We start from the raw sequence: 16,861 nt of genomic DNA, 5'->3' as shown, positions 1-16,861 counted from the left end.
GAATTTTGGTGGTGCTCTTTTTTTTTTGCTTGACGAAAAGGTGGGGCTGTCGAAAGGGGGGTTGTATATGGTATGTAGTACTAGGGCATTGATTTAAGAGTGCATCAGGATACAGTAGATGTCCAAAAATAGGATCGATTACTCGCATTACACTTAAATTAAACACGAAACTATCTATCGCACTGAACGTGCTTAAAGGGTTAAAGTGAATATGTTATTAATAGTGAGCAGCAGTATAGAGTTAATTGATTGTTTGTTTTTTAGTGTGGGGTACTCCATCCCACAGAGTTAAATAAAGCATACAGCTAGATTACTAACGCAGTTGTTTCCTGAGGCCATGAAGATCATGCCTACCCTGCGACACTATCCGTTCCAAGCGTTGTGGTAGAGAAAAAATCGGCTCCAAAACCAGATTCATATGTCAAAAGCGTAGAGAAGACCTTGCAATAAAGGGGAACTACCGATGGCCCTCACTCTCAGTTTCGAGCCGTTTAAGACCAGGCCTTGTTCAGGTTGTTGACAAAGTTGGCATCGATGAAAGGGACGTTGGCACTGCCCCATGGCTTATCGGGGTTGCCCGATGGGCCGGTAATCAGACCCTGGCGGGCCGCAGGAGTCATTGCAGCCCAGTCGTAAATCCAGTAGGTACGGCCAGGGCTAGTCTTGAACTGGAGCTCGTGGTTCTTGCCGAGGCTGGTGAAGTACTCTGCCATGACGTTGTTGCCTCTCCTTTGGGGGTTCTTGGTCTTCTTGAAGTCACCATGACCAGAGGCAGCAGCGGCGTAGAGGGTGGCCGAGGGAGACTGGTAGTTATCGATGAAGACGACAACAGATTCCCAATCGTGACGATGGCCGCTGACAAGGTTGCCATCAGCAGGCTGGTCCTTGGGCCAGTACCAAGCGTACATGATGGCAAGCTTGCCGTTGTGCATCTGAGCACGAGCATAGGTCTGTCCCTTGCTAGTGTCCTTGCAGCCGCCAGTCTTGCTACCGCTGTCCTGAAGCCCACCGCTGTTTACGAGGTTAGCTTTGAAATCTGTCTACCGTGAACGGTCGATGACATACTTGACGTTGCCTCGTGTATCAACTGCCGTGTATGGCTGGCATCCGTCGGCAATGTGGAGCAGAGGCTGCCACCTGTCGATGGCGGCGCCAATGGCACCTCCCTGGATGGTTTTGCCGATAGGGTTGAGAGAATCGTGGTTGACCGTGGCGCGGGCGTGGAGGTTGTTGAGGGCCTCGGAAGGAGCAGCCATTCCGGTGGCAGCAAGGGCCAGGAGGGCGTTGAAGATGGTCTGAGGATGCATTTTGAGTGGAAGTGAAAGGTAAGACCCTTGAACTTGCTGTAAGAGTGAAGTTGTTACGAGTGTGTGAGAAGAGAACTGTGATGAGTGTGATGAGGAGAGAGGTTTTGACGAGAGGCGTAATGCAGGCTGTCATTTATAGTTATCTCGAACACCATGAATCTATCCAACACGCCAAGACCTCATCATATTAGCAAGTCTATACGAAGTCAGGCGTCTACGCTTCCATAAGCCTATACTCGATAAAGCCCCATTATAGTATGACAGGGGATCTTGGAAGAAGGTTTGCATACTAACCACAACTACAACAAGTATATGGGGCGATTCATGTAGTTTACCCTGATGAAATACGAGACGCAATTGATCTTTGGTCGTTGTGTAGTTAGAAAAGTTCCCAGAAACTCAATATCATTATCGGTGTTTCACAGTCCGGAATTATCAAAGCCAGACAAAGCACAACGGTCGGCGAGTCAGTACCTAGTCAGACTTGTGGCAACACTTGGACTTTGACAATGCGCGATCCGAGGTCCACCAGATGGCTCATCAGCACACTGTTCGCCCTGCTTCCCCATTGTGAATAGGAAACTTTGTGTCAATTCCCCTTGCCGACAATGAACCTAATCCTATCCAACCCTGTGAAATCGAGATAAGTCTATGCAATAATTGGGATCTACTGCTAAGCTACTAGTACCTATAACCACCATCTAACTTGAGATTGGAGCTAACCATTAGAACGCACTAGACCCATAGTTCGATTCCAAATCCTGTCAAGAAAACGTAGCGCCGTTCTGCAAGCTTTCGCTTTCGGCATTAACAAGGGTCCGAAAGCAACTTAGGTCAGGCCACGTGCCTTGGCGTCTGCAAGGAACAGGTTGACAGATACCGTATTTGTAATCTCATTGCATCTTAAAGTTTCATTACTAGCCAAAAATCGCGTCAGCGAGACCCTGTGCGTACCGGTATCTAACAATACACACACCACTGTCTGAATCCGGGGTCGTGAGAACTATGCGATGTAAAGAAACATTTTTTAGTTTATTTTCTATTGAAAAACGGAAGGGCCTGTAGTAGAGCGGAATTTTAGAAATCGGTGGCCCGGACTACGTAAAAAAGCCGTATCGTGAAGATGATTTCTCTCCATCATTAAGTTAGTGGCTGACAAGCTAGAATGACTCGGTGGTTATCAACCGAAAGTGTCTTTCTTGACGTCCACTTTCGGCTGAATCGGCTCCTTGGATTGTTGGTGAATCGATGGGCAACACTAAGCCAAGTGGTCGGAGGCCAGCAAGACACCGAGAGTCCGCCATGTTCGGAAAGCCTGCGACCCGTTGGCCGAGATAAGATCCCGAGGTACCGTATGGTGCTATAAGTAGTCGGGCTTTGTGATATAGAGAGTTCTGTCCGGGTTAGTGTTAGTTCATGATTCCAGGCGGGGTCCCATCCGCCCGAAAAGTGGATCTGGGGCCGAGATTTGATCTCAAAATCACGATATTCTATGTAAAAGGTATAAAATGCAGGCCCTCGGCTTCTTCGGCCGGAAAATCAGGCGCCCCAGTAGGGTCATTAGGTCCCCGCTGTAAGTGTGTGTGGAAGCTGTTGTCATCAAAGTCATAGCTATCTTGTGTTTGAGATGGAATTGATTGGGAAGTCATTGTTTTAATTGAGACTGATTTGGGTTGATTTACTATGGTGTTTTGCGAAAAATGCATCTCCGATCCAACTTTTAGTACCCCACATGTACCACTGTGATTACCTAAGGCATGTGGAGCGAGTGACCCCTTAGAGGGTTGTGCCGCTCAAAGAGATAATATTTAAAAATCTAAATCTAAAATAGGTAACGTGCACGATAAGCATGCCGATCAGACAAGCATGTCGATCAATATACTGTGCGGCTAAAAGTAGCTTACCCTATCTCCTCAGAGCCCAACAGGCTGCAATCCAGGCTCGACAGGACGCGCTTTTGAGCCGATGATGTGCTGGATAGTGGTCCGTTCTGTAATTTGCGAATGCTTTACGTAGATTTTAGCACAAGAGACTCTAGCCCAGCACGTCCTGTGCCCCAATAGGGGACTTTACGGGCCTCACGGCCCCTGGACGAAAAATATACATACATACATACATGCAATCCGCACCCCGCCCCACCCTATCCCTGTCATTACAGCAGTACGAGCGGGGTACCAAAAGCTTCAGCTTCCATCCTTTCATAGCCAAATTACTATATAATAACTGCCTTCCAAGGAGCTCCATTGGTTAGATTAGCCACTAGAACAAAAGTAAAGGATACGGGGGTGGCAGATCCAAGTACCAGCTTAACCCATTACAACAAATCCCCGAGTGGCGTCCATCATTCGGCATTTGTCTGAAATAGGTAAAAGTACAGTTGCCACCCTTTCAGGTTCGATTCCCCGCTTCACCAGCGTCACTGCTTCTTCTATCAGTAATTAATCCACCAAAATTGCCCGACAAGCCAGAAAGCCACACAAGACCCCTTCGAGAATAATAGAAACTGGAGTACTCTATGGATTAGTTGCCCTCCAGTAAGGAGTTACTGAGCGATCTATAAGAGAATTCGTAGCACAATATTAACAACAAGAAAGCGCTCAAAGTTAATCAAGGACTGGCTAATCATACGAGCTGCGAGAAGGGAAACTAGACATATCCTTCGATTCATTACTAAGACCCTTTCATCTTACAACGCCGATTGATTGATTTGGCCGAGCTCCACTATTGTGAGGATGCTACAAGATTATTTTGTCGGTAAGGAATTTAGGTAGAAAGAAAGAGGAATAAACAGGTATTTTGTGACAGCGAATATTCTTCTAAAGTGTTTTTTCTAATTATTCTAATAATGATTTCATTCTAACAAGTAAAAAAGGGTTGTGAATATAGACTTACATATTGCATACTAATTTAAATTTACTATGATCTTTTTGTTGTTGCTGTATCTAGTAAAATCATAAAACTTCCAGCATATGAGGAAAGTACTGCCCGTCCAACACGTCTCTCTTATCTAGATGAATTATATCCATACATAACCTCCCACTACATCGATCCTCAAGGGCTTTAAGGAGATTAATCAAGTCTCTCATCGCGCTGAACCTTAACGTCAACGTCCTTGACAGTTTCTATATCGATCCGAGAAATAGCGACATCGAATTGGTAATCTACTCATACACAATTAGAAACTGAGATACCATCAACAGAGGGAACCCTACCTTTGAATTGTCGTGCTGGAACTCTGGCAGCAAAAAGCTCATCTAGCTCGGCAGGCGTTCGTCCACGGGTTTCCGGGAGGCAAAAGTATACAATGGTAATGCAGAACAACATCCAAATCGAAAAGATCAGATAAGTTTTCGCACCGAGATTCAACCTTGACTATGTCAGTGAAACGGAATACCCACGCACCATCTGGATCTCGGAGGATAACTCACTGGTCTGCGTTTGCGATATAAGGAAGAGTCAGAGCTACAACAAGTGCAAAAACCGAATTCAACGCGAATGCGAAGGCTGAGGTTTTATTCCTCAAGCGAGCAGTTGGCATCTCGGCCGCAATAACATAGGTAAGAGGACCAAAGCCGCAAGCGTAGAAGAAGCCAAACATGAGACAAAAAGCGGCCATCAACCTGGGTACTATTTGCTTGGTTGCATCAGCGAACCCAAGGCCACCTATAGTAGTGTTGATGATGAATAGAGCGGTGAAGGTAGATAGAGCCAATGTGCGTCTACCAACCGAGTCAACTAAGAACACGCCAACAATTGAACCGCCAACGGACAGTATGTTGAGGCCTAGGGTCAGGAGAAAAGGATTGGCCGTGCCGATTTGAGAAAGGAAGACGGTGGCATAATTTGTTGCGAACGCGATTCCGCTGAGTTGCTGCATGTTGGCTATAGAGAGAGCAAGGAGTGTACGTCGGAGGTTGTGCCCTCGGAAAAGATCCATTAGTACAACCGAATTCTGATCGGTTTCAACATCTGTCTGCTGTTTCAGTGTGGCTATCTCGATCTCGATCTCGTCATCAGAGTAGCCCTGGCGGACTTGACGTAGACTCGAACGAGCCAGGGCTTCATTGCCCTTGATGATGTAGTAGGTTGGAGAGTCAACGACAAAGAAGAGACCGATTACTATGATGATTGGCCATAGGCACTGGAGACCCAGTGGTAGGCGGTATGACATCGAGTTCAAGACGGCGTGAGTTGCCAAATTGATGCCTCCAGACACGATCCCTGCAGCGTTGATGGAGACGATGGAAATGGCCACCATGGCTCCACGGATGGAAGATGGCGATAGCTCTCCAAGAGAAGCAGCGGCCATTGGAAGCATCATGAGCGAAGCAGTATCTATCCCACGCGTACAGGTTAGTATATATCAATCATTCGTTCTCAGACTCCGACGCGCTTCAACTCACATGCAAGGGTATGGCCAAAAGTCATCAAAGCAACGTTTGTAGCTCCAGTCTGGACGGCGGAACCAATGAGACTGATAACACAGGCTATCCACAGTGTCTTCCTCCGGCCGATTACGTCGCCAAGCCACGCAGCCAAAGCGGTGCCAATGACAGCCCCAACGACAAGGACGGCTGTCATGATGGAGATGTCTTTTGCGGGCAGTGCAACGTTGGTGGGACTGCTGAAGTCGAAGATGAAGGCTGGCATAGCGTAGACGCCTCCGATGACAGACCCGTCATACCCGAATGTGAAGAAACACAGGGCAAGAAAGAAAGCTTGGAGCAATCACAAGTCAACATTGGCAACAGGCGGGATATGGGATGAGTTCGGAGTTACCTGAGATCATCAAACGGATGTTCTGCCACCAGTAGTGCTTAGGTGGCGATATCTCGTTGCCGGCTCTCTGGCTGCTAGGGAAGTTGTGCATCTTGATGAGAAGATAGAAAGTGTCTGAGGTGAGGGAATGAAGAAGCTCGAGTGTGGAAGCGTGATGGGATGTTGTAGTATCGACCAAGGGAAAAGATTATTACTCGACTTATATGGATTTAGCTACATGCAGGTCCATCAACTCACCCCATGGGGAATCGACGTTGTGCTCCAGGCCCCAGCCTACCTCGGGTATTTCGTTTAGATTAGCTTATCTACCTAGCTCTTTCGAGGAAAAAGGCGATGGGGTAGTCATAGTTGACCACTTTGTCGGACCGACAGAGCGCGGATCATTAACTAACTATGACGGAAGCAGACTCTTCGGCAATTCTCTTAATGTAGGCTGGGGGCCACTCTCTTTCAGATTGATGTTTAATATATCTCCTGAGAGGTCATAAGGCTGCAACGCGGTACCAAGAGGGGTTGCGGCCAATTAAGATACAACACCCAGAAAGCAATAGCAGGAAAAACTGGGGCGGTACAAATTGCAGCCTTATGACCTCTCAGGAGATACAGTTCAGGTTGAAAGTATGGGCGTTGGCGACTCGGCAGCCTCTGGATAATTAACGGCGGATAGGATGTCCATAAAGGGTTTGAGGTAAGGGTGGTTTCCGCCACGGAATAGAGCAAACAATGCGAGGAATTTGTTCTGAATGGCCGTCACTCTGTTCGCTCTACTGCCCGGCGGGCCGAATTCCTCAACACTCGGCATCTGAGCTGTCCAACTCATCTGATCAGATGATGATGATACTGAGTTGGCATCATTCGGGATATCGAGGCTCAATACATCAGGTAAGCCTGAAGACATCGGACTTTGGACCTCTTCTGCGTCAAGAATACAGGCTTGAGCCACTTGTGTGAGGTTGACTGCGATTTCATACAGCTTCTCAGCCAACCCGATACCGTGGGTTTCCAGGACATTGATGGGATATCTTGCACACGTCCTGATCGTCTCCTCTGCCATGTCTATTGCGTAAGCAGGTTGTAGCTCCATCGATGACGCGTAAGCAGAAGTGTACCCGTGTCGGGACGCAAGGCTCCAAAGCATGCTGCATATCCAGTGACGGGTAATCAGAATATCGGCCTGTTGCGTGTCTCTCCCGACATCAGGGTTCGGAATGGGAAGATTTCGGTAGCGCGTGAGGAGTAAAACTACTGACTCGAGGGCTATGTGCTCTTCTCCAGTGTTCATCTGGCACTTATTCTTCCAGCAGCGTATGATAGTGTCGTCTACGAAGTCGGTTTGGTCAATCATCTGACGGATCCCGTCTGTGGCCACTTGTTCCTCGATGTTGTCGCCTTCCTGGGAAGATGACTGAGTAACAAAGCCATAGAAACTCATAATATCCGTCCCCATCAACCGTGGCGTTTGGAGTACGAAGCCTCGTTGTAGAGCATAGATTCTGTGTCACGTCTTAGGGAAACTTTCTCTTTGAAATGGCGATGGGATACTTACCTCTCGACAATTGCTAAAGCGGTCAAAGTTCTCAGCCTGCGATCAGCCTCGTCCTGGCTGACGTTTCCATAGCTCGAAAGGTCATGCAAGTTCAGAATCTCAGCAAGAGTCAAGGCTTCCATTAGTCGCATCTTGGCTGCGTTGTGTTTGCCACGGCAGAAATGACATCCAAATAAGAAGAAGCTCGTCACCACGGCCTCGAGGGTCGGTTCCTGGCCAAATTCTGCGCCAGCGTGTAGAGCGGCAGTGTAAGAGAGTATTATGTCGGCCAATGCCAATCTGGCTGGCAGGGTAGGCTTGTCCTGACCGTGTATGGGCTGGAACAGAGTGTATGCACAGATGCTATGAACAAGAGCGTTGAACGACCGATCCTTCTGGTGTCGACCGAGCTTGATATTATTCAACAGATAAGCCTTTTTGAAGAAGGGCATTGACTGGTGAAGGCGGCCAAGAAAGATGTCGACCAGGTGCATCATCTGAGTTGGACTCAAAGGAGAGACGATAGGAGAGGTGAGCGATCCAAAGGGCTGCAAGGCTACCAATGGCCATGGTGATGCCAAGATTGATGGTGCGCCTGGTGGCACGCGTGAGGGCGTAAGAGTTAATCCCGTCCGTGATTCAAATGGTCCAGGGTTGACATAAAATATCTGAGGTGAGTCGGGCGGTTGTGCGTAGACGACCCCTGCCTGCTCCTCAGACAGCATCTCACTTGGGTCAAATACAAGATTCGACTGACCGTCTGCGAATTCAAAGACGGCATTTTCATCCGCATTGGGTGGCCTGCCAAAGTCCGTGCTGGAACCAGCAATAACTTCAGATCCTACCGAGCGCACTGCAGAATCAAGAGTTATTGGAGTGCCTTGCAGGGCGGAAAGGCTCTGTGCAGGTGGCGATGAATCGGGGGTCTCTGGTGAGTTCGTTTGGCTGGCCGGTCCGTCTGTCCGCATGGTATCCGGCTTCCTCTTCCTCTTCCTCTTAATGCGATATGAACAGTCCAGACCGCTCTGTGAGCAAGTCTTGCATGGCGTCGTCCGCCCGCACTGTATGCATGGTGCACCAAGTCAGTTCTAGATACACCAAGTAAAAAGGAAAGGGGCCGTCTCTCACTCTCACTTTGCGGGCATAGCACTGATCACAGGCGCGCGCCTGAAGAACCCGAGTCAAGGTATTGTCCAGAACAAGCTGAAGTTCGTTGTTCATCATGGCTTGAATTGATGGTAGCTCATGGAACGTCACGGGGAGCTAACAGGTGAGTTGGTTGAATTCTTAGTGTGGATGAATGAATCATCGATGCCCAGAGGCGCCGTGGCTTTTAAACCGGGGTGACAAGCTTTTATGCGAAGATATGCCGAACGCCACAAACTGGATTAGTGCGCTCTATAACTTGCGGGCTCAACAATAATAAAACTTCCTATCTCCCCAATGCGTGCGGATCTCCGCAATGTGACTCGCCCCACTTATCTCGGTCACCTCAGAAGTACATGAGGGGTACGAAAAGTTTAATCCATGTTGTTTATCTTGCGCAGTAGTGCTGGGTGAAAATATATATATTTTTATGAAACTTGATTGTTAACCATTGAGATGAAAGTTCTTCTCGGGTTTATATCTCTAGATGATTTCATCTAGGATTTTGAACTTTAAATCTAGGACTTTCAGACTAACAGTCTGAATCCTGAAGGGAAGGGGGATCCCCGGATTTTCCAACAACAGGGGGGGTTTCTGGTGCCGGGTTCGATTGGGTGCAGATACTCGGCTAAAGGCTATCTTCTTCGCCCATCCAGGCTCTATCGCATATCTGCAGAGCAATCCTGACGTCCTGATATTAGATTGTACTTACAAGACGAATAAACACGCTATGCAACTCCTTGATATGGTTGGCGTTGACTCCTGCCAGCGCTCATTCTGCATCGCCTTTGCATTTCTCTCCGGCGAGACAGAAGAGGACCACTCGTGGGCCTTGCAGCATCTCAGATCCCTCTACAAGCACAGCCTTCCTTCTGTCATCTTGACAGCCCGATGGCTAGCGGCTATGAATGCTTCCGCAACCTGGTTCCCATTTTCCAAGGCGCTGCTTTGCCTCTGGCACATCAACAAGGCGGTCTTACAGCATTGCCGACCTGTCTTTCTGCTGGGCGACGGAGACCAGCCAGAGAAAGCATGGGATGAATTCTATGCATCCTGGCACTCGATTGTAGCCTCACCAACTGAAGCGGTATTTCAAGAGCGTCTGGCTAGCTTTGAGCGTAAACAAGCCGAGAAATACACTGAGGCAGTTGGGTATATTAAGACATTCTGGCTTAAACCTTATAGAGAGAGGATCGTGAAAGCATGGGTAGATAAACACTTGCGCTTCGGCAACATTGCTACCTCAAGGCAGGTAGCTTATGGGATCATAGAACCATAGAAGATAGATACTAATAAATTTCCTAGGGCGGAAGGAATTCATTCCCAGATAAAATCACACATCAAGACATCTACGCTAGATCTCTTTGATACCTGCCAAGCCATAAGACCTGCTATTGCCAACCAATTGAAGGAACTGAAACATATACGGGTCTCTCAACAGGTACGGATACCGCTAGATATTTCGGGGGTACTGTTTCAGGCTATACGGGGCTGGGTTTCACATCAGGCTTTACGCAAGGTGCAAGAACAACAGCAGTTGCTTTCGGCGCTTAAAGCTCCCTGCAGCCAGAGCTTCACAACCTCTCATGGACTACCATGTAAAAGAAGGCCCTTTTACTGGAGCATTTTCATCCCCACTGGCACTTGAAGCGATGTATAGCTCAGCCACAGCCTATGCTAGAACCCACCAGAACAGCCCTAAGCCAATAACGAGAGTCGTAATCAGCCGATAACGAGCACAAGGCGAGAGCCTAGCGCATTTGAGGCAGTTGAGGCAGTAGCATAACCGAGAGCATAGCCTAAATGCAGCAGATGCCACACACTAGGTCATAAGATGACCTCGAAAGTATGCCCTCTGCGGTACGAGGAGATCTTATAATCGTTAGCGTCATTATCGTCGGGATTATCGGGGCAGGTAATGCTAACGCCGTTGGCACCGTCGTCGGGACCGTCAGGGCAGGCCGGGTCAGATAGGGATAGTACTAGCTGCATCGTCGTTAATGTCGGCGGCAAAGCCAACATAGAGCCGGCAGCATCATCGACACAGGCAGGGGCGGCGCCGACAGTAAGATATGATGATCCACAGGCTATCTATCAGAGATATGTTGCTGCTCGAGATGCTTGGTACAAGGCCCAGCCTCGTGGAAGTATTAAAACTAACCAGGCATATCAAAAGGCGTTGGGTCTGCCTCTACGATACGATAAGGCAAGCTACCAATTGTGCCTTGACTGGAAGCAGATGGGAAAGTGCTGTACGATGCCAACCGGATCTAGAGACTGGATCAAGGAGGAGATGATGGCCTACCTAGATTGGAGCAAGGCAGAAGATGACAGGGTTGAGGCCCAGGTAGCCGTAGAGATGGAAAGCAGTCTTTTTTCTAGTAGAAGAGGCACGCGTGGGGTCTGGGAAGCGGCCGAGAAGGATGGTAAAGAGCAGCAGAATTTATACTCAGATAGATAATTAGGAATTCATGGCCGTTCTGGATCTTGAGATTTGAACATTGCGCGCAGTTGTTTAGTGGGTGACGAACGCTTACATAACCGCCGCACCCGGGTGCGGATGTAGCGGCCGCCTGCATGGCCCTCCTGTGTTGCGACTTCACGTTTCATATCCTTATCTATCTTGTTCCCAACAAGTATGACGGGTATCTGAAGTCTCCCAAGTGTAGATGGCTTACAATGGGAGCGCGATACCGAGGCGGGGAACAAGGACGTAACATGGCGGAGAAGACCTTCAATGTAGCCAAATGAGGATCTAGAGGTAATGCTGTAAATAAGGATAAAGCCTTCGGCATATCTAACGGTTTGCTCATAAAATGTGCTATACAGCTCTTTACCTGCTGTGTCGAGAATCTCCAGAGTGCTTGGCTCGCCGTCTATTGTTGCCTGCATCGAATACAAATCCTCAATGGTAGGGTCATACTATTGCAGCCTGTTCAGTAAAGGTTTAATGAGGCATAGGTTGACTGAACTTACCGCCTCTACGAAATGCTGGAAACAAAACTGTATGACTAATGCAGTTTTGCCAACTCCTGAGCCTCCAATGACCGCCAACTTATATAATGCTCCTACGCGTGTCATATCCCTTGATGAGTCCTGTGGGTGTTTTGTAGACGGTTCTTTTCGTTCCAATATGTGGTGTTGAATGGAAGAAATAGACAGCGAAACGGGCAGGGCGAATAACACCTCGTGATCTCTCGCCTGGAAGCAGTCTTGCCGGTTTTGTCACCAGGAGAGCGAACTGTGGGAGCGAGTTCGAATATCTCACAGTCAACCATGAGCACTTGGAGGCAAGGAGTCACTAGTTGCCTTGGGCTGTCACAATCCGTATTTTACTGGCTCTATTATCTCTGCCTTCGTCAAAGTCTTCCCATGAGCTTAAAGCCAACCCATCTTCCTAATTGGATTTTCTATGCAAGGCTCCATGGGATTTCCCTGGTCAACCTCCCCCAACAAAATGCGAGGCTTCAATTTGTTCAATCCTCCACAGCCTGTTGTAGCATGTGTCGGACCGACAACTCGGCCCTTGGGCAGGCGCCTGCTCGGCCTGCTCCGGATATTTTCCAGATTCGGACTAGCACAGATGTGTTCGGAATTCATCGCGACACCGATGTTCCGGGCCCCGGACATCATCGAATTTCCACCGAGACGCTTATAGAGAGGTGCAATTTCGCCTGTTACCTTGCCTTGTTGCCCAGAAAATCCCTTCCCAAAGTCCCGAGCTCTATCATCACCCGTTGCCCGAGCACTCACAATTAGGGTTCCGTTTTTGACCGTCAAAAACCGTTCTTGACCGTCAAATTCCTAAAGGGGGTTTTTGGCGGTAATTTACGTCAAAAACTCTCCCATTTTAGGCTTAGTGAGTGGCCATATTAGGATTAGCTGGTGTACGGAATAGGTTTAGCGCGTCAAATAACCGATGCAGCACACAAATTATCACCAAATTCCCTTCTGCGCTCTGTTCCTTCACAGCGTTCCTTTAGTGCTACGAACTACCTTCATTGTAAGCTTCGGAATCGGCTTAGTCCACTTAGCACCGATAAGGTCACTTTCATCTATATGAACAGTCGGGTGCTAAAGAGGCTCAAGACGGTCAAAGATAATCCGGCAGAACCGAATGGTTGGGAGACAGTTGACGTTGCTTGGCTGATAAAGATAGAAAACGCCTTCCAAGACTCCATTGTTGTGGATGGCTGGGGTTGGGAAGAGACCGATATGGAAAATAGTGGAGATGAAATGGGCATTGGCCAATGAGAGGTTTTTGACATGCAAAATACCTCGAGGTTTCTGACGTCAAAAACCTTGGTCAGATAGGTAAATTACCGTTCGGTAAATTACCTCGACGGAACCCTACTCACAATGTCCATTCAAGACTACAACTCCCCTGAGGCGGTATTACGCCTGGGTTAATACGCTTTAGAACTGAGCCAGGTAAGTCGTGGGGCGTCGATACTGACTGATACAAACGCACCAGTGACCGCTGACCACGGTTCAGATCATGAGCAAGGTTCCACTACCTGCCACAGACTGCTCAGATATCCGGAAGCTACGCGACCAAAATGATTCTTCTGAGAAAGCGGCGTATGAGTCCGCACCATCTTTCGGAGTCGAAGACCGCGTAGTTCTCATCCCCACTCGCGACGGCCACCAGAGTAGCACCAGGATTTTCCGCTCACCAGGCGCTCCTTCGAAAGGTAGCCCCCTTATCGTGTTGATATACGGCGGTGGCTTCATCCTTGGCAGCAACCTACAGTTGGCATCGCTTGCCCGAATCATCGCTGCAACACACGGGGCAACCGTCGTTGCGCTCTCATACAGGCTTGCACCAGAGCACCCTTTCCCGATTCCAGGCAACGATATTCGGGACGGCCTGGAGTGGGTCACAGAAAACGCCGAAAGCATTGGGGCTGATCCGTCAGCAGGCTTCATTGTGTGTGGCGGCTCAGCCGGTGGTAACCTAGCAGTCACCAGTACCCATATGGCGACCGTAAACCCGCTGCGACAAAAAATTACGGGCCTGTGGCTTATCTTTCCCATACTCATGTCTGAAAAGCATGTACCTGAAAAGTACAAGCACCTTTGGCTTGCTAGAGCCCAATTCATAGTCTCCGGTCCTCAGGTCGCCGGATCTGGACATTATCAATAGTTTGTACGCGCCTGACGAGGACTCCCCAGAACGGTCACCCGACAACATGAGTGACTCGTTCTCGTCGTCAAAGCTTCCGCGGACATTTATTCAAGTGGCTGGATTGGATCCGTTGAGAGACGATGGGTTGATGTACGCCAGGACTCTGGAAGACCACAACGTGGACATGAAACTGAAGGTCTATCCGGGCTATCCTCACGGCTTCATCGCCTTGCCTGATCTTGAAGCTTCGATACAGTTTGTTGCAGACGCCAACGAAGCCTTGGGCTGGATGTTAGGGGTAACGGGGCGCTCTGGTCAATAGTCTGCCTAGCTTAATAGAGTATCTCGTTTTCTTGCAAAGTTACTATCTCAAGTCCTCAGACGAGTGCAGAAATCAAGACGCATTTATGCAATAGCTGTAACGAGACTGCGAGCGGGCTTCAACGACGTATATCTGCGGTGTAGCTGCGGGTGTGCATCCTCGTCGAGTCATGCCTCTTTTGAGTCCCAGGTCTCCTACATGGGGTTCTAGCAGGGTACTGCTGCAAATTTGTCGCTCTTCTAGCTTTGTCCTGCGACTGTTTCCCTCGGTAGTGCGAATTCATGCAGGCCGGCTACCAGCTCCAAATACCACTTCCGGGATCTCCAGGACGACATGCACCCCAAGAATGCTTGAGCTGCATTAGTGAGTTGAAAGTTTTTCGCGACACCTGCCTACCTGTATCTTTTGAGATTGGAAAGTCCATTGAACATTGTGGACCAACAAATATGCCATGCCCAATGGCAACGTAAGCATGTGTATTATGCGACTTTTATATTGACCTCCTGCAGACTCTCCCATCAGCTACGACGCACGCTACTTCTGCGTTTGGAATTTGCGAGCTTGACGCAAAACAATTGACCATCTTTTGACCGTTGGCTTCCCGACCAGCTCGTCCAAAGTTTGACACACGGCTCCGCCAACAGTATTATCGATTCTGTAAAATGGGCCGAAGCCTATGCCAGAGCTTTTGGCTGGCGGCCAAGGCGTCAGTCCATGACAAAAGTCCAACCATACAGACTGGAGGGCCGCTACAGCGCGCCGCCATTCCTCCAGATGCTTCTCTGGGACCGCGTCTTCGGCGACATCGAACAGTAGGAAGTCATTGATGCCATGATTAGCCTTTTGGTAATGCATAGAGCTATTAGTGAAAGGGTTGGTCGCGGTAATCTCATATATGAGCATTGGTCGGTCGGGCTGGAGGGATGCCATGAAGACCAGAGGAATTCGCAACGTGATATCTCCGATGAGGGCGGCCCAGTTCTGTAAATCGGCAGAGTCGTTCCTCCGGATATTATATGCTTCCCGTATGACCCGGTCGGCAATCAATAGGTCTACTGCATCGTGGAAAATGCCGTTTGTAGAGAGAATATCCTTGACAGTAAGAAGGAACCTGTCATCGGACAAGGTTTTTGTTGTTGTGGCGTGTTCTAGGAGCATCTCGCTGACATCTTGCTGTGAAGGTTGGTGTGTTAGCTTCGACCTCCTTATGGCACGGCTGCTGGGCCACAGCTTACCTCATACGCGCAGCTCCCTATCATAATGTCTGGTGGATTCTCGATTGCAAGCGAGTTCCGAACATCTCGCGTTACCCATTGGCCATCCACTAAGGGGTATGAAAGGAAAGCTGGCACGGCAGTCACAAGCTCCTGCACAGGCGCCGACTGCAAGAGCTCGACTGTCGTGCAGTTTGGTTGGTTCGAGTTGGGCACGGCCTCCACGTACTTGGAAAGGTTGGCTTCGTGTTCATCCATGGTTTGGGGACCCAGGCCGATGATGGTTCCGCTGGAGAGGATGGCGCGTTTGAACTTGTGGTCCGGGAACAGCGTGTGGTAGTGTGTCGAGATGGCTCCTGCGCTGGTACCATTAACCGTGATATTGCCTGGGTCACCACCAAAGCCGTGTATGAACCGGCTGACCCAATCTAGGGCCCGAGCCTGGTCATGTAACCCATAGTTTCCCACAGGCTCACCGTGTGTCTTGTTGTAAGTTACCAAATCTTTTGATGCAAGGAAACCCAGCGGACCAACCCGGTAGTTGATCGTTACAACAATGACAGCCTGATTACACTTACGGCTCACTTGGATCAAGTTCGTAGGGTCAGAAATCTCTCGGCCATTGAAGGCGATGCATTGTGATCCGGAGATGAAGCCGCCTCCATGAATGAACACGAGCACAGGAACCTTGTCATTTTCTGCGTTCTCAAGAGCTCCGGTTGGAGCGGTGATGTTAAGATTCAGACACCCGTACTCAGTCGCTTTTGGATGCGGTCAGGACGGGGTAGTCCTCGCCTGGCGGTTGGTCCCAAAAGGCAACGGGTTTAATGAGCAATTGAGGACAAAATGGGCTGTTTTTGGAAGATATCAAGGGCCAACCGGGAATTCCACCCAAAAAGCTCGAGGGTCTGTAAACCTGCCCTGGTTGTCTTGCATCAAAAGGTTGTGAGGGCAGAGTGTCGTTCAGAGTACTTTGCCGAAATCGAGCTGGGATGGCGGCGTAAGGTATCCCGCGGAACTGTACGATGTCCGTTCCACGTTCCAGCCCAATAACTTCACTAAGGCGTTCGTGTTTGAAGTGATAGCCTCCCATTCTGAGTGAACGGACAAGGGAATTTGCTACCGATTGTTTGCGGCTGCAGGGAGTCGGCGTCACTTGCTTCATCTTTGTCTTGGAACCCTGGGCACCACTCTTTTATTGTCTTGACTACCATGTGAAGCCACTTTCAGTCCCATTTTGGAAGTACCCCATCTGGGCCAAACCCGAAAGTCATACCCAGCCTTTCAAGGCTGCACAGAAGCCAGGCCCGCTCGGCAATTGTCCAGAGCAGGTTAGACGGCACGATCTCATATTTGGATCGGCATGCACTCAACCGAAGCATCTGGCTATCGACCCATCTTTGACGATCTAGTTTCCAACAAGGAACCATTATGATATGG

General features: G+C 49.1%; 6 protein-coding genes across 6 annotated transcripts; 1 reads left to right on the top strand and 5 right to left on the bottom strand.

The window, feature by feature from the left end:
* Nucleotides 1-491: 491 nt before the first annotated feature.
* On the bottom strand, nt 492-1,307 carry FOXG_14409 (uncharacterized protein; the record flags this gene model as incomplete). Its single annotated transcript, XM_018394470.1, has 2 exons — nt 492-1,011; nt 1,066-1,307. 2 exons carry the CDS (start codon nt 1,305-1,307, stop codon nt 492-494), a joined length of 762 nt encoding a protein of 253 aa, XP_018254627.1.
* A 3,069-nt stretch (nt 1,308-4,376) lies between these two features.
* FOXG_21711 (uncharacterized protein) lies at nt 4,377-5,957 on the bottom strand (the record flags this gene model as incomplete). The annotated part of the gene is made up of 4 exons (XM_018402058.1): nt 4,377-4,468; nt 4,520-4,674; nt 4,736-5,642; nt 5,711-5,957. The coding sequence occupies 4 exons, from the start codon at nt 5,955-5,957 to the stop codon at nt 4,377-4,379; spliced, it is 1,401 nt and encodes a 466-aa protein (XP_018254626.1).
* Nucleotides 5,958-6,693: 736 nt separating this feature from the next.
* On the bottom strand, nt 6,694-8,579 carry FOXG_14407 (uncharacterized protein; the record flags this gene model as incomplete). Its single annotated transcript, XM_018394469.1, has 2 exons — nt 6,694-7,579; nt 7,633-8,579. 2 exons carry the CDS (start codon nt 8,577-8,579, stop codon nt 6,694-6,696), a joined length of 1,833 nt encoding a protein of 610 aa, XP_018254625.1.
* A 2,647-nt stretch (nt 8,580-11,226) lies between these two features.
* Nucleotides 11,227-11,649, bottom strand: FOXG_14406 (uncharacterized protein; the record flags this gene model as incomplete). The annotated part of the gene is made up of 3 exons (XM_018394468.1): nt 11,227-11,243; nt 11,295-11,375; nt 11,436-11,649. 3 exons carry the CDS (start codon nt 11,647-11,649, stop codon nt 11,227-11,229), a joined length of 312 nt encoding a protein of 103 aa, XP_018254624.1.
* Nucleotides 11,650-13,116: 1,467 nt separating this feature from the next.
* Nucleotides 13,117-14,207, top strand: FOXG_14405 (uncharacterized protein; the record flags this gene model as incomplete). The annotated part of the gene is made up of 3 exons (XM_018394467.1): nt 13,117-13,149; nt 13,253-13,813; nt 13,863-14,207. The coding sequence occupies 3 exons, from the start codon at nt 13,117-13,119 to the stop codon at nt 14,205-14,207; spliced, it is 939 nt and encodes a 312-aa protein (XP_018254623.1).
* Nucleotides 14,208-14,741: 534 nt separating this feature from the next.
* FOXG_14404 (uncharacterized protein) lies at nt 14,742-16,514 on the bottom strand (the record flags this gene model as incomplete). Its single annotated transcript, XM_018394466.1, has 3 exons — nt 14,742-15,380; nt 15,443-16,182; nt 16,301-16,514. The coding sequence occupies 3 exons, from the start codon at nt 16,512-16,514 to the stop codon at nt 14,742-14,744; spliced, it is 1,593 nt and encodes a 530-aa protein (XP_018254622.1).
* Between the last annotated feature and the right edge of the window lie 347 nt (nt 16,515-16,861).

This window comes from Fusarium oxysporum, chromosome 15 (assembly GCF_000149955.1).
Source record: "Fusarium oxysporum f. sp. lycopersici 4287 chromosome 15, whole genome shotgun sequence".
Classification (NCBI taxonomy): domain Eukaryota; kingdom Fungi; phylum Ascomycota; class Sordariomycetes; order Hypocreales; family Nectriaceae; genus Fusarium; species Fusarium oxysporum.
Note: the sequence above shows the minus strand (reverse complement) of the source record. Positions and strands in the feature narration are given on the sequence as shown.